Source organism: Mus caroli, unplaced genomic scaffold (genome assembly GCF_978045245.1).
Source record: "Mus caroli unplaced genomic scaffold, Mus_caroli_1 scaffold_12, whole genome shotgun sequence".
Taxonomy (NCBI): domain Eukaryota; kingdom Metazoa; phylum Chordata; class Mammalia; order Rodentia; family Muridae; genus Mus; species Mus caroli.
In genome coordinates, this window is record NW_028227267.1 from 37846945 (window position 1) to 37863589 (window position 16645).

The 16645-nt window shown below is 40.6% G+C and overlaps 1 protein-coding gene across 1 annotated transcript; it reads left to right on the forward strand.

Moving 5' to 3' along the window:
- Positions 1-764: 764 nt before the first annotated feature.
- On the forward strand, positions 765-5970 carry LOC147001781 (disks large homolog 5-like). Its single transcript, XM_085828956.1, has 5 exons — positions 765-815; positions 1780-1942; positions 3053-3184; positions 3862-4046; positions 5652-5970. The coding sequence occupies exons 1-5, from the start codon at positions 800-802 to the stop codon at positions 5714-5716; spliced, it is 561 nt and encodes a 186-aa protein (XP_085685082.1). The 5' UTR covers positions 765-799; the 3' UTR covers positions 5717-5970.
- The last annotated feature ends 10675 nt before the right edge of the window (positions 5971-16645 follow it).

Sequence of the window (16645 nt, forward strand, 5' to 3'; positions counted from 1 at the left end):
GAAGGGATAGGTAATGGGACTATGGAGCAGCAATTCAATGTCCCTGTAGGCCTTTATTCACAGATGCCTATTTTGTGTGGTTGTTTTGGAGATAGGAAGAATGTGGGATTTTATCTTTTGAAGAATGGATGTAAACTTTACAAGTTGATGCTCTCCCTGAATCTGCCTTCCTCTATTGCCAAGTACAAGGGAGTTTTCTTTGCAACGAAATGGGGTTGTAAAACAGAGATTTAATGAAAACACATGGCTCAGTATAGTGAAACAATGTGTCCTTCCAAGGCATGTGCAGACTAAAAAATATAATCCAACTTGCATAAAAGTAAAGGTGCAGGAGGATCTTTTTGGCCTCTGGGAAACAGGGCCTCCTGAGGAATAGGATTGTATGTTACATGAATACACCCAGAACTAGATTTATATTGAAGAAGAATCGCCCACATCCAATGATGCTAGAGCTTTAGATCCTATCACAGATGCGCTACCCATGCCATGGCCCTAAGAAAATCTCCCCATTCAAATCATTTGACTTGTAGTGAAGCAGAGAGAAATGTCTCATTTTGGAAGGAGAAGTTGCCAAGAGTTAACCCCTGGGTCAAAAGAGAGACTCCAGGAAAGGGCACTTCAAAAACTGGTCAAGATGGGGCAAGCTGGCAAGCAGGTAAGCCATGGACATTCCCAGTGACATCATCAGTAGTCACTTCCCTTGACAATCTCTTGTATCCAGGAGAACCTTAGAATCTTCAGTGATGTCACCAGTGTTGTGGTAACAAGAGTTGCCTGTGATATATTCCATTAGATCCTAATGGGTTCCCAAGCAGGTATGTTGTCCATGCTCCTCGGGGTATTTTGGAGGGAGAATATAATACAAACTGAGACCAGATCAAGGCAGAAGGACACTGTCCCTCTATCATGTTGGGAGAGGGCAAGAAAGAACTGGTCATGGAGAAGGCACAGTGAGACCTGGGCAAGGTTGCGGAGATACATGGGGGATGTGGGCTTGAGCTGGTCCTTGCAGGAATATGGCGTTTGATCTGGATCCTTCAGATTCCTTAATGGTTAAGCCAGAGACAAAAATATCTGATAATTAGTTTTTTAGACAGTGTGGAATTGACAAGCCTGCAGTTGATTTGCTGAGAGATCTTTATTTTCCTGTGAATGGCAAATTATTCAAAGACCCAGCTCTATGAGATTAACAAAGTGTTGCTCTCAGGAAAGAGTGTTGAAGCACTCCATGCTGATACAGTTTCCTCTAGGTTACATAAGCATGTGATGCCAAGAACAGAGAGGGCTATTCCCCTGCTCATGTATCAAGGTTTCAGACACTTTGGTATTGAACACGTATGATGTGGACTGATTCACAGTCTGGGGTCAGTGTAGTAGTGTATGAGCTCTCATCACACATTGTAAGAAGCCTAGAAAGGTGTTGGCTCATGGAAAGTTAGGGGCTGGTGTTTATTGTCTATTTTCTTGTGCTAAGAGGGATGGAATAAGTTGTAAGATATGAACTGAAAATGCCCTCCAAGTCTTCTTTCTGGAGCAGCTTATTATGAATTTCAGGCCTGGGAGATTGCAATAGGTTGTCAGGCATATGTTTAGTGATGGTGGATGGGAACAGGGACACAGCTGAGGAGACCAGCTTGAAGATAGCTTTCCTGCTCTTTCAGGGATTCACAGTGTCTGTAGATTTTCTTCTTCCTCAGGCTTCTGTGTGTGACAATGCATGGTTTCTGCTTTCCCTGCCCTACTTTCTATACACGTTTACTAGTGTTTATCTACTTACAGGGTCTGTTGTGAAGGCACCACCCCAAACTCCCAACATCAATGAGCAGGAGAAAAGAAACAAGAGGTTGGAGAAGCTCAAAAGAGATCTCCAGAACATAAAAAATGAGAGAGACAAACTCCAGGGAATCCTGGCCAAGTACTCTAACAAGGATTTGAATGACAGGTAGTCACTGTGCCTACTTCTTTACTATCTTGGGACCTTCCTGTTAAGCACAGATTCCCTTGTAAAACAGGACACTACAACCCCAGGCTGTCCACATATCCAAACTCATTTGGTTGATTGGAGTTTCAACACAGAACTTGAAGTTCAGATAGGAGTGAGATGGGGGTCACAGGAATTTTGATGCCTCCAAAACTAAATCAGAGCCTTTAGCATGAATCACCATCTGGGGATGAAGGTAGTAATGTGTGAGCTCTCATCCTGCCTTTTAAGAAGCTTGCACAGGTGTTAGTTTGGGGGGATTTGCTAGGTATTGTGTGTTTATGGCCTATCCTTTTAAAATTGATCTGGAGGTAATTTGGGTGCAATTGACCCTGCCAACAGCTGGAGTGGCCTCGTCCCACATATTACCTCTCAGTATGACGGGATTGGCTGCAGTTCATCACTGCTTTTCTCAGATTTTATTCATTATACTCTCAGATAATGCCACATCATTATATTTATTAAGCATTCTGATTGAGTGTAAGTGTGTGTGTGTGTGTGTGTGTGTGTTTGCTTATCATCTGGAGAATCTATGTAATGTGACAGGTCATTATGTTTTGCCTGACACAGTTTCTAGGAAATAACAGTGAGGAAGGAAGGAAGGATCATTCTAAACAGCACAGGACTTGACTTCTGTGCTTACATTCGAATCTCCTGGTATATGTTATAAAGGCTTTTCCCTGTAGATATGATTATGTCCTTTGGGAATTTTTGTAGTAATAGAGCCAAGGATTGCCAAATCCTTGTCTAAAAACAGGAGGAGAGTCATAGAGATTTAATGTGGTCCCAGGCCTGTTGCACAGGTTCCAGGAAAGTTCGTTGAGAGCTAATCTATTATTTCAAGCCTCTTCAGTGAACTGAAGCAGGTGAGCTCCCTGCCATTACTTCCCTGTCTCTACTGGCCCCAGGCCAAAAGTAATAAATTTAATAAGCACCAAGTGGAACTGGTGACAAGGAGCTAGGTTGTGGCATACATGGGTTGGGGTAGTGCATGATTCTCCTTGAATAGAAATGATTCTTGTACCCTTGGTTCACGGGATTATTTATTCCTTGGGCCATGTCCTCCCACAGGATCAACTCTGAGACATTCATGCTTGAGATGCAACATGATCAGGTGATGACTGACCTGAAGAGAATGCCCAAGGACATCAGTGAGGCCTTGTACAAGTGCCAGGACTTGACTAAAGAAAATGAATATTACTGGTGAGTGACTAACATGGTCATGAAGCAAGAACTAGACACGGGATATGTCTGTCCATATGTGTCTTTGAAACAAAGTGAGGGCTCAGGTTCTATACTGTTTTCTCTAACAGGAAGCCTATCTCGTTTAAAGCAAGCCTGTAAGATTTTAACATCTTGTACTCTTTTTGGCAAAGTGTGTAGAGTCTGTGAGCCCCTCAAGTCATAGTCCTTTACAACTAAGTATCCTCAAGATAGAAAATGTTTACACCATGATGGAAATATTTATCAACCTTGAGCCTCTTGGGCTCTGAAATTAGATTCATAGATGAGGTTTCCCTGAGGAACATAGAACGACTGTGTGCTGCTTGGGTGTCTTCTCTCCTAGAGAAATTTTGCCCTATACCTAAAAACAGGTGGTTTTTTAATACTGTAGACATATAAGCACATATGGACCCCATGTTCCCTTCTGAGGGATACATGAGTCCCTGTTGGTGTCAGTGGTTTCAGAAGTACCTTGGGTTTTCTGGAAAGTGGCTGGCCTATGGATTTGACCTCTCTCTATGTGATGCTCCACGGACAATCTGGATACTTGTCTGGGGCTGTCTGGGTATCAAGGCTCATGATAGGGGAATGGTCCTTGGAGGAGTGGGAGGAAGATGGATATTGCCTGGAGTCATCATATTTTGTTTGTGGATCAGGTTCAGGAACTGCCACCTCCTGATTGAATCTAAGCTCATCCAGCTCAAAGTCAGGATGTTGCAGAAGGAGAACAGACAGCTGCTAAGGGAGCAGATTGCCTTTGAAGAATGCAACATAGAAACAAAAATACTATGTAAAGAAGGCAGCCAGAAGATCAAAGACAAATATAGCAGGCAAGCAGCAGGTAGGCTGAATGAAGCATCAGGGGCAAGTTGCCCTAATGTGTAAGCATAAACACAGTCAAGCCTATGCAACTGTCCTGAAACTTATGCAGGCTCTCTATGTCCCATCCAGTTGTACAATTCTGTGATCATTACCAAGACTTTCTGTGTATTTGACCTTTTTTCAAGAAATTTAATTACTGCCATGCCTTCTCCTCGTCCTCCTCTTCCTCCTCCTCTTCCTCCTAGCAGTTGGACACCTCTAGTTGGCCACTATAAGGCAGAGGAGATCCTGGACCCCTTATACCATCACGTTCTTGCTCTATGGTATGGAGAGGTGCCTCAGGATGCCACTTCCTGAATTATCTAGGAACCAGGTCCTCTGTTCTGATCTATGGCAACTCACTCAGAGGGGCTTGTGCCCAGTCCCCTCCTAGGACAGTAGGGCAGCCTCTAATTTTAATGTTTTATAATTAAAGTCTTTAGTAAAAAAGAGTAAGTTCCACAATATACATATTTTAAAAATAAAAATTAGACTTCTTTGACTTTCTTGCATAAGTTAACCACCTAGACATTCAAGGTATGTCTGATTGGCTTCACCAAGAGGATTCAAAAAATCCTACTCTGCATCCCTCTCCTGACATAGGTTTCCTTAGTATGTCATGGCCCTGGCTTTGCTTCAGTACAGATTCCCCCTCAGAGTTTTTCAGAGTGCTGCATTTCAGAACAATCATTGCATGTCAATTCACTAGCCTCATTTTGACTGACATTGGAGATGATTTTTATGTCACATGAACTGCAACGTGTTGAAATGTTCCTGTATAATAACCATTGTTAACTCTTTTTATTGGTGCTACCAGGGTCTTCTGAGATGTGGCCAAGGTAGGTTTAGGAGCAGAATATATTTCAGATGTTCTTTGACCCCTCTTTCCTAGGACCTTGAATCTTGTGTGCCAGGTTGTCTGTGCAAGGCTTACACCATACTTGTAGAATCAGCAAGTATATGCATGGAAAATGTTCCTGACAAGGAAATCAGTACAGGCCAGGGCACAGAGGCTGGGTTAGTCTAAGAGCCTTTTACACATCTTAGTTCCCAATAATTCCTCAAGTGACAGGAAATGTTCTGAAACATAGCCATCTTTTCATAGCGGAGGTTGTGTCTCTATGTGTGTGTGTGAGTGTGTGTGTTTGTGTACATTTGTGTGTATGTGTCCTCTTGTCCATGGGTGTTTAGCATGTGTGTTTTGTATTTCAGTAATGGTAGGTGCTTGTTATAGTTGCTTCATTATACAAGTGTGTATTCATGTACTCTTTTTGTATGTGTGTGTGCATGTGTCTTTGAAGGGATGTAATTGTGGGTCTCTGTACATATACGTATGTAATTGTGTCTATATATATTCATACATTTGCTTGGTCATTAAACATCTTAAATGGTAATGGAGGAAATCTTTAATGAGAATTGTACTCTGTCAATTCATATTGCATTTTAAGAACCTCAAACATAGTAGCCCATCTTCATGCCTACCACCTAGGTCACTAGAACTAAAGAAGACACAAAATGGTATAAAATCTGATATTCCAAAATTTGTAGATTGAAAAATACTTATCTGTTTTGATTTTATTTGTAGGAAAACAAATAATTGTGGTACCTGGAAGTAAGGAAAAGGCTCCTATGTCAAATCCATGTGCCTGAGAGTCAAAAAAAGCTGGCTAAGGCTTTGTGTTCCTTCTCTGCACTTGGTGAATAGTGATTGCCCACTGGAAGATCAACAACAGCACCAAAAACAACAACTTAAATAATGGACTTTGTGTGAATCTAAGGGGCATGTCTCTCTTAAAAAGAAAAAAAAATGGCATCTTCTAACGGAACTGAATATGTTTGCTATGTATTAGTCAGTTTGTTTCACTAGCATTAGAAAGGTATGAGGAAGAATTTATTAACATCTCATCACCAATAAAAATTAAGGTTTTCAAAATTATTATTAATGTTAATTATTTATTTATATCCAGATCTCAGCTTCACCCTCCTCCCTTCACAATCCCTCTTTCCAGTGGCTCCCTGCTATCCACCCTTCCTACCCTTCTCCTCAGAATTGAGAAGGCCTCCTATGAATAACAACCAGCCTTGCATTATCAAGGTGCAGTATACCTAGGTGCATCTTTGTCTTTTCAGGCTAGATAAATCATGACAGTCAAGACAAGGGGATCCAAAGTTAGGCAATATTGTCAGAGACAATCTCTTCTCTAGTTTTACGATTCCCACGGGAAGACCAAGCTATGCAACTGTTACTTCTTTGGAGAAGGCCTAGGTTCATCCCCCATATATTCTCTGGTTCAAAGTTCAGTCTCTATGAGTTATTCAGAGCTCAGATTTGTTGAAACTGTAGGTTATCAAGTGGTGTCCTTGATCACTGTGGCTCCTTCAACCCTGCCTCTCCCTCTTCCACAGAATTCCCCAAGCCTCTGCATCTGTTTCCAGAAGCTGCTGAGTGAAGGCTTTCTCTCTAACAATAGTTATGCTAGATCCATGGCTGCACATATACAGGAATATCATTAACTATGTCGGGGGTGGGGAGGCTCCATTTCTTGGCATGGGTCTCAAGTTGGGCAAACCATTATTTTGTGCTTTCATAAAATTCAACTTCATCTTTTACCATGCACATCTTAAAAGCAAGAAAAATTGTGGGTCTAAGTTTTGGTGGCTGAGTTGTTGTTTCAGTCCCTCCACTGGAAGTCTTGTCCGGTTACAGGAGATGGCCAGTTCAGAATCCAGACTTTCCAATTTGAGTCTAGAGCCACCCTAAAAGATTCCTGGGGTTTTCCACTGTCCTGGGATTCTAGCTCTTCCCAGAGAGCCTCCCACCCCCAATCCAGGTGCTGCTATGAAGAGAGGTATGCAAGTGTTCTTGTGGTATGGTAGAGCATCATTTACATATATGCCCAGGCAAAGTTCAACTGGGTCTTGAGGTAGAAATATTTCCTGTTTTCAGAGAAAGCATCAAGTTGATTTCCAATATGGTAGGACAAATTTGTACTCCCTCTAGCAGCAGTGTTATCCTTGGCACACATTTTCATCAGCATGAGCTGTCCCTTGAGATTTTTACTTTATCCATTCTGAGGCCTGTAAGATCTCAGAGTACTTTTGATTTGCATTTCCCTGATGATGATGACTAAGAATATTGAACATATCCATAAGTGCTTCTAGGCCTAGTGAGATTCTTCTGTTGGAATACTCTCTTTAGATCTGTACCCAACTTTAAAATTGGGATAAAATTTTATTTAGTTTGTAGATACATAGTTTGGTGAGTTATATAAGAGTTAGTGAAGATCTTTTCGCATTCTGTAGGTTGCACTTTTGCCCTTTTGATATTACCTGTGCCATTGTGAAGCTTTTCAGTTTTATGAAGTCCCATTTATTAAATTTTTGCTATAAGTGTTAGACCTGTTGGCATTCTGTACAGGAAGCTGTCTCCTGTGTGATTGTGTTCAAGGTTATTCCTCCCTTTCTCTTCTATCAGATTTAGTATATCATGTTTTAGATGAGGTCTTTGATCCAGTTGGACTTGTGTTTTGTGCAGGGTGAATAATATGGGTGTATTTTCATTCTTTAACATGCAGTCATTCAATTAGACCTGAGCCATTTGTTGAAGATGCTTTTTTTTCCACCCCACTATACAGTTTTAGTTTCTTGGTGAAAAATTAAGTTCTCATCAAGGTAAGGGTATTTGCTTCTGGGTCTTCAGTTCAATTCCATTGGTCAAACTTTCTATATCCGTGCCTGTAGCACTTTGTTTGGTTGCTATTGCTCTCTAGTAAAGCTTAAATCAAAGATGGTGATGCCTCCAGAAATACCTTTACTGTAGGTGATTGTTTTGGTTTTACAGGGTTTTGGTATTGTTTTGTTTTTTGCTTTTGGTGGTGTTGGTTGTGGTGGTATGGTTTTTTGTTTGTTTTTTGTTTTTGATTTTCTTTCTTTCTTTTTTTTTTTTTTTGGCTTTCCATATTGAGTTTTGTAATGTCCTATCAAAGTCTGAAAAGAATTGTGTTGGAAATTTAATGGATGTTTTGCAGTGAGTCTGTAGATTGCCTTTGGTAAGATGTCCACTCTTACTATGTAAATCCTACTAATCCATGAAAATGGGAGATCATTTCATCTGGTGATAGTTTCTTCAATTTCTGTCTTACAGGTGTGAAAATTCCTGACATAAAGGTCTTTCATTTGCTTGGATAGAGTTACACCAAGATATTTAATATTATTTGTGGCTATTGTGAAGTGTGTTGTTTCCCTAATTTCTTTCTCAGTCCAATAGATGGTAGGCAACTTTATGATGTACCACTTGCTCAATGCTATATACATGTGCTGAAGAAAACTAGTTGTTAATTGGAAACATCTAATACATATCCTTGAAAGACACAACAGACTTTGTTTGATAATGAGTGTCTTTAACTCTAGGTTTAGACATTGGTATTCTTGTGTTCCACGTCTATAGCTAGGACTATAGATACTATCTTCAAAACAGTAAAAGAAAATGAATATAATGAACTCGTGGGATGTCACAATAGTGACGGTGATTGCAACCAAGCTGGAGACCAGAATTTGATTTCCAACAATTGAAAGACAAGAGTAAATTGATTCACAACTTGTCTTTTAGGCTTCACCCAAGTGTGGGGGCAACAAGCACAGAGATGGATACAATAATTCATAAGTGTATAAACAATGCACAACATGATAAAAATAGAGGGCACATGCCACAATTTATGGATTGTTATACCATAAAAACCATTACATTGACCACTATGTATGTGTCTTGTGAAGAGATTCTAGCCTACATCAGACTCTCCTGTCCTTATCCAAGTTTCTCCTTCCCTTCCACTCTGACATACCCAAATGGGACTCACCTAAATTCATTGTCTATTGCTAGCAAATAGGGTTTAACGTGAAGGCACAGGACACAGTACTAACCTGATGCTGAGCCTTTGCAGTCAATGCATCCTGAAAGGCTTAGGATTTACCCATCACAGAAAGAGTCTTCAAAAGTAGCTTTGAATTACACTCTTTCAAAGACGTGATTTCTTCCCCATGCTAATATCAATCTTCTGAGTTTAAAGAAGCCCCACACCCTACAGAAGGGACACTTTAACTTCTTCAATAACTGAATTTGAAGTACTAAGCCAGAATCCTAAAGGTTCTGTGTAATTCCAAAGCTTGAAAACTACCTGAAATATGGCATGAATAGCTGGACAGACATTCATCTGGAGGCATCTTCTCTGTCAACTTTTCAGGATGAAGAGCAGGGCCTTGTCCTCTACCATACTCTGTCCATCACAATAGGTTGACACTTTTCCTAATGAAACTGTTCATGCTAAGATGTAATCTAATAGCTTACATAATTTGGCACAAATCATCCCACTACACATTAAGGCAGGACACCATTTTCTGACCCAGACTGGTAACACTTAAAGAAAGAGACTCTAGTTAATTCTGTTTCCAATGATATACAGGCTACTCACAAGCAGAGTGGCATAGTTTCCAGTATTCCTTGAGATGAATCTTAGGAGTGCTTCCTAAAAAGGCTAGCATGTTCTGGTTTCAAAATCCACATTGAAATATGCAGCTACCTATGAGTTAAAAAACTCTTTAATTCCAATATCTTTGCAGATAATGCATAAATGCAGGGCTATTCAGGCACTGTCTAGGAAGCTAAGCAGATCACAGAAAGAGTAACAAGAGATCTAGGATTTGTTACAGGCTTGACAACACAATGAGTTCAATTTATCTTATAACTGTCAGCCTGCCTACAAAGTGACTGTGGTTTCTGAAAAACAAATAAAAATTACCTCTTGGATTTTCCAGTGTACACATAGCTGCCCCTGAAATTTAGTCTGCCTTATGTGGAAATGAGCCATGAACGCAGACAGGTATACTTAAGAAAATCCTGTTTCCTGGTTGACTCATAAACTTCCAAGATCTGCCACCTGAAGCAGACCTGCTAATGTTTCAAGGACCCTGTTTGGTCAACTCATTGTTAATCTCCACCTTCTGGGGACCTGAAAAAGAGTAGTGGCTTCAAGAATGGTGGAAACCTTAGACCTTTCTCAGTCTCCTTGCATGGATTATCAGCCCAAATAGGGTGAATGTAATAAAACAAATTGAGCACTTTCTACCTTCATGATCCACACTGAAATTTGGTGTGAACTCTCAGCAGAGTTCATGACCAACAGGAGCACCTGGCCTCCCTTCTTCCCAATGGCCATTACTGGTGTCCCCCTCCATTTTTTCTATTCTCTTTTCTAATCTGAACAATCAGCCTTGGGAACACAGATTTGGAGTATTTTGCCTTTTCGTTCAGAATCTGTGTATTGCCTATGTCTCCCTTTAGGACTCTGTGAATCAGCCTGAGTTCTTATTAGAGCTTTTTCCAGCTCTGCATCAGCAGATACCCATGGGAGCTTCTGGCCCCCCAGGCAGGTGATTTTCCAAAGCTCAGATAAGAGACATGACTGTGAACAACACCCTGACTCCTGCAAATGGATATCTGATGAACAAACTCCATGACTAGTTGTACAAGGAGGTCTTTGGGACTCCTCCAAATCTCCTTGCACTGCAGCTTCCCCTACAGTTTAATGGGGATGCCTTACATATTCAGAGGATCAATCCAGTATCAACAAGTTGGCAACATACTAGCATCCAGAAAGGCATGGTCCAGGAGAATCTGAGAATCCTACATCTTCATCTGAAGGCTGCTAATATAACACTAATTTCAAAGCAGCTAGGTTGAGGGTCTTGACACAATGTCACATCTACTCCAACAGTGCCACACCTTCTTATTGTGCCAATAGGACAAAATGGCAATGCACATACTAAGAAAACATCTTTACCAACCCTATATCTGATAGAGGGCTAATATCCAAAATATACAAAGAACTCAAGAAGTTACACTCCAGAGAACCAAATAACCCTATTAATGAATAGGGTACAGAGATAAACAGAAAATTCTCAACGGAGGAATCTTGAATGGCTGAGATGTACTTAAAGAAATGTTCAACATCTTTAGTCATCAGGGAAATTCAAATAAAACTGATCCTGAGATTCTACTTCACAGCAGTCAGATTGGCTAAAATCAAAACTCAACTGACAGCTGATGCTGGCAAAGATGTGATGAAAAAGAAAATTCCTCCATTTCTGCTGAGACAACAAGTTGGCAAAAATCACTTTGGAGATCAATCTGGCAATTTCTCAGAAAGTTGGAAATAGTTCTACCTTAAATGCAGCTATGCCACTATGGTGCATATAAGCAAAAGATTCTCCAATACATTAAAAGGAATATGCACCAGTATATTAATAGCAGCCTTATTATATAATAATCAGAAGATGAAAACAACCCAGATGTCCCTCAACAGAGGAATGGATACAGAAAATATGGTACATTTTACAGTGGAGTACTATACAGCTATTAAAAAAAGACTTCATGAAATTTGAAGACCAATGGTTGGAAGCTGAAATATCATCTTGAGTTTGGTATCCCAGTCACAAAAGGACACACATGGTATGTACTTTTAATAAGTAGATGTTAGTCAAAAAACTGCATGGAATGCTCATGAAACAATTCACACACAATATGTAACCCAGAAAGAAGGAAGACCACACAAAATGTGGATGTTTCTGTCCTACTCAGAAGGGGGAAGGCAAGAATGTTTGGAGATAGGAGGAGAGAAAGATCTGGGATGGAGAGAAGAGTAAGAGGTAAGAGTGGGCTGGTTCAGATATGGGAGGAGATAGGGAAGAAGTACAGAGGGTAACTCATTTGAAAGGAGGTCTGTAGCCATGGGGAAGGGGGAAGTGTTTGTAGCCACTATAAAGTCCCAGATGCCAGGGACCCAAGAGATTCCCAGGACCCAACATGGAGGGCATTAGCCTAAATACCAAACAAAGGGCAGGTATGAACTATACAAACCATATTCAGTGAATATGCATGGCCACAGTTGAAGAGTGGGGCCAGTTAACTGCCTCAAAAATACTAATTCAGAATTACTTCTCTCAAAAGAAAATGCAGAGATAAAGAAAGGAGCAGAGATTGAAGGAAAGGCCACCCAGAGACTGACACACCTACTGTTCCATCCCATTTGCAAACACCAAACTCAGTCAATATAGCCAATGTGAAAAAATTTGGCGCTGACAGGAACCTGGTCTCTCTCTCTCTCTCTCTCTCTCTCTCTCTCTCTCTCTCTCTCTCTCTCTCTCTCTCTCTCTCTCTCTCTCTCTCTCTCTCCCCCACAGGGGGATAATCTTTTTGTCTTGTTTCCCTAAAGAGTGTAACAATGATAGATAACATATGTATCAAGTTAGGATTATGGGCAATCAGGAGATGTTTCAGTGTATCAGTACAGAGCAGTGCTTCTCAACCTTCCTTTTTTTTTTTTAATATTCTTTTATTACGTATTTTCCTCAATTACATTTCCAATGCTATCCCAAAAGTTCCCCATACCCCCCCCCACTTACCTACCCACCCATTCCCATTCTTTTGGCCCTGGCATTCTCCTGCATTGGGGCATACAAAGTTTGCAAATCCAATGGCCTCTCTTTCCAGTGATGGCCGACTAGGCCATCTTTTGATACATACAAGAGCTCCGGGGTACTGGTCAGTTCATCATGCTGTTCCAACTATAGGGTTGCAGATCCCCACAGCTCCTTGGGTACTTTCTCCAGCCTGTGAGCATCCACTTCTGTGTTTGTTACCCCGGCATAGTTTCACAAGGGAGAGCTATATCTGGGTCCTTTCAGCAAAAGCTTGCTAGTGTATGCAATGGTGTCAGCATTTGGAAGCTGATTATGGGATGGATCCCTGGATATGGCAGTCTCTAGATGGTCCATCCTTTCATCACAGCTCCAAACTTTGTCTCTGTCACTGCTTCCATGAGTGTTTTGTTTCCAATTCTAAGAAGGGGCACAGTGTCCACACTTTGGTCTTCATTCTTCTTCAGTTTCATGCGTTTAGCAAATTGTATCTTTTATCTTGAGTATCCTAAGTTTTGGGCTAATATCCACTTATCAGTGAATACATATTGTGTGAGTTCCTTTGTGAATGTGTTACCTCACTCAAGATGATGCCCTCCAGGTCCATCCATTTGGCCAGGAATTTCATAAATTCATTCTTTTTAATAGCTGAGTAGTACTCCATTGTGTAAATGTACCATATTTTCTGTATCCATTCCTCTGTTGAGGGGCATCTGGGTTCTTTCCAGCTTCTGGCTATTATAAATAGGGCTGCTATGAACATAGTGGAGCATGTGTCCTTCTTACCTGTTGGGACATCTTCTGGATATATGCCCAGGAGAGGTATTGCTGGATCCTCCGGTAGTACCATGTCCAATTTTCTAAGGAACCGCCAGACTGATTTCCAGAGTGGTTGTACAAGCTTGCAATCCCACCAACAATGGAGGAGTGTTCCTCTTTCTCCACATCCTCGCCAGCATCTGCTGTCACCTGAATTTTTCATCTTAGCCATTCTGACTGGTGTGAGGTGGAATCTCAGGGTTGTTTTGATTTGCATTTCCCTGATGATTAAAGATGTTGAACATTTTTTCAGGTGCTTCTCTACCATTCGGTATTCCTCAGGTGAGAATTCTTTGTTCAGTTCTGAGCCCCATTTTTTAATGGGGTTATTTGATTTTCTGGAGTCCACCTTCTTTAGTTCTTTATATATAATGGATATTAGTCCCCTATCTGATTTAGGATATGTAAAGATCCTTTCCCAATCTGTTGGTGGTCTTTTTGTCTTATTGATGGTGTCTTTAGCCTTGCAGAAGCTTTGCAGTTTCATGAGGTCCCACTTGTCAATTCTCGATCTTACAGCACAAGCCATTGCTGTTCTATTCAAGAATTTTTCCCCTGTGCCCATATCTTCAAGGCTTTTTCCCACTTTCTCCTCTATAAGTTTCAGTGTCTCTGGTTTTATGTGAAGTTCCTTGATCCACTTAGACTTGACCTTAGTACAAGGAGATAGGAATGGATCAATTCGCATTCTTCTACATGATAACAACCAGTTGTGCCAGCACCATTTGTTGAAAATGCTGTCTTTCTTCCACTGGATGGTTTTAGCTCCCTTGTCAAAGATCAAGTGACCATAGGTGTGTGGCTTCATTTCTGCATCTTCAATTCTATTCCATTGGTCTACTTGTCTGTCAGTATACCAGTACCATGCCGTTTTTATCACAATTGCTCTGTAGGAAAGCTTTAGGTCAGGCATCGTGATTCCACCAGAGGTTCTTTTATCCTTGAGAAGAGTTTTTGCTATCCTAGGTTTCTTGTTACTCCAGATGAATTTGCAGATTGCACTTTCTAATTCGTTGAAGAATTGAGTTGGAATTTTGATGGGGATTGCATTGAATCTGTAGATTGCTTTTGGCAAGATAGCCATTTTTACAATGTTGATCCTGCCAATCCATGAGCATGGGAGATCTTTCCATCTTCTGAGATCTTCTATAATTTCTTTCTTCAGAGACTTGAAGTTTTTATTATACAGATCTTTCACTTCTTTAGTTAGAGTCACACCAAGATATTTTATATTATTTGTGACTATTGAGAAGGGTGTTGTTTCCCTAATTTATTTCTCAGCCTGTTTATTCTTTGTGTAGAGAAAGGCCATTGACTTGTTTGAGTTAATTTTATATCCAGCTACTTCACCGAAGCTGTTTATCAGGTTTAGGAGTTCTCTGGTGGAATTTTTAGGGTCACTTATATATACTATCATATCATCTGCAAAAAGTGATATTTTGACTTCATCTTTTCCAATTTGTATCCCCTTGATCTCCTTTTGTTGTCGAATTGCTCTGGCTAGGACTTCAAGTACAATGTTGAATAGGTATGGCGAGAGTGGACAGCCTTGTCTAGTCCCTGATTTTAGTGGGATTGCTTCCAGCTTCTCACCATTTACTTTGATGTTGGCTATCCCACTAAAATCAGGGACTAGACAAGGCTGTCCACTCTCTCCATACCTATTCAACATTGTGCTTCTCAACCTTCCTATCCTGTGACACTTTTATGAAGTTCTTTAGTTTTTGGTGATGCTCCCCACCCCCTTACCATATAAGTATTGCAATGCTACTTCATAACTGTAACTTTTGTTATTGCTGTCTCTTGAAATGCTATGCAGACCGCCAAACGTTGAGTGAGGGAATCCAGATTGTGAAGTTAGGGCAAGGACTGAAGGAGCAGAAGGGGTTTGCAACCCAATAGGGAGAAAAACAAAGTCAACAAACCAGAGGCTCCATGGAAGCTTTTAAAGTCTGCCACCCTCCTCATAGATCCCTCCCAGACTCCATTTATTTCCCTTAATTGAGTAGATCTATTCTCTGGGGAAAGTTTCCATAGTTGAGGTATAACCCCGAATGTACATACGAATACATAGATTACGACATTCTGTGTCTGTGGTGACTGGCTGATGAGATGGCTCAGTGGATAATGGTAATGCGACCAAGCATAGAGACCTGAGTTCCTTCCCTGTGACCCACATGATAGGAGAGAAAAAAACTCCATATTTTGTCCTCTGGCTTTCATGTAGGTAGGGGTGCCAAGTCTTAGCCCACAGCAGCTCAAGTTTCCCATTGCTCACTTATTGAGAACTCTCCATCAGATACACACATGTAATTATATGATTCTATGCTCCATTTGAGAGATTCAGTACTTCTTTATTTTTACTTTTGTTGCCCAGAATTAGAAAAACCAAGGAGGCCAGCTGTGGCTGTAGGTCTCTGCATATTTACATTTAAATGGTGATGGAGAGTGACAATTAGAGGAACTGCCCACAACAGGACACAATGGAAAACTATCAGGGGCCTGCAGCAGCTACTTGTAAAAAGGGATGGTGTCTGTGTTCTTGAGAAGCAGGAGATACCTTCCTCCTGGGTACCTGCCATTTGAAATAAGGGACTGCCTGATGTAGGCTGTGATAGAAACATCTCAATAGCCTGTGGAAGCTTTTCAAACTAAAACATAATTCCCCTTTATCTTAACCTTAGCCCTGTACAATCACTGTAGAGAATTCATTGTGCATGACTGCTTTTCAGCTGGCCTTGATGTGTATAATTATTCTATTATATCTGAATTTTCTATTTCTTTCTATTTCTGCTTTGGTGTAGTCTGTGAAACTCGATGTTTCTTGATGTAATGATTCTTAAAGTATGAAAAATTGAGATATAAGGAGCTCAGTACAGCACACTTCAAAATGTCCAAGATGTATGCTGTGTGTTCTCATCTTGGAAACTATGTAAAAACTGTGTAATGATAGTTCCAGATTAATTCATGACTTTTAAAGAAAGTTTGAATAATGTATTAGAAAATGAAATAGGGACAACATTTGGACCCGAGAAATGTAAAAGTTATTGATGTTCGGAAATTAGTTTCACACAACATTTGAGAGTAGTCCTGAATAATAAAGTATAGAATATGTCATACTGTATGCCAGTCAAACTAAGTCAAAACACTGGGACTCTTTTATGAGAGTTATTGTGTGCAATGTACAGAATCAGAAAGCTAGCAGAAGTAGTGAGTTAAGGGTTAAGCACCTCTGACCCATTCAGTGCTTTGGTAGAGGCTTTCCCATCAGAGCCCTACCCTGCAAAG

Bases quoted from the DNA above. Each gene is read 5' to 3' on its own strand.
- LOC147001781 (XM_085828956.1), top strand. The intron at 1,943-3,052 runs GTAGTCACTGTG...GTCCTCCCACAG, and splicing joins AACAAGGATTTGAATGACAG to GATCAACTCTGAGACATTCA. The intron at 3,185-3,861 runs GTGAGTGACTAA...TTTGTGGATCAG, and splicing joins AAAGAAAATGAATATTACTG to GTTCAGGAACTGCCACCTCC.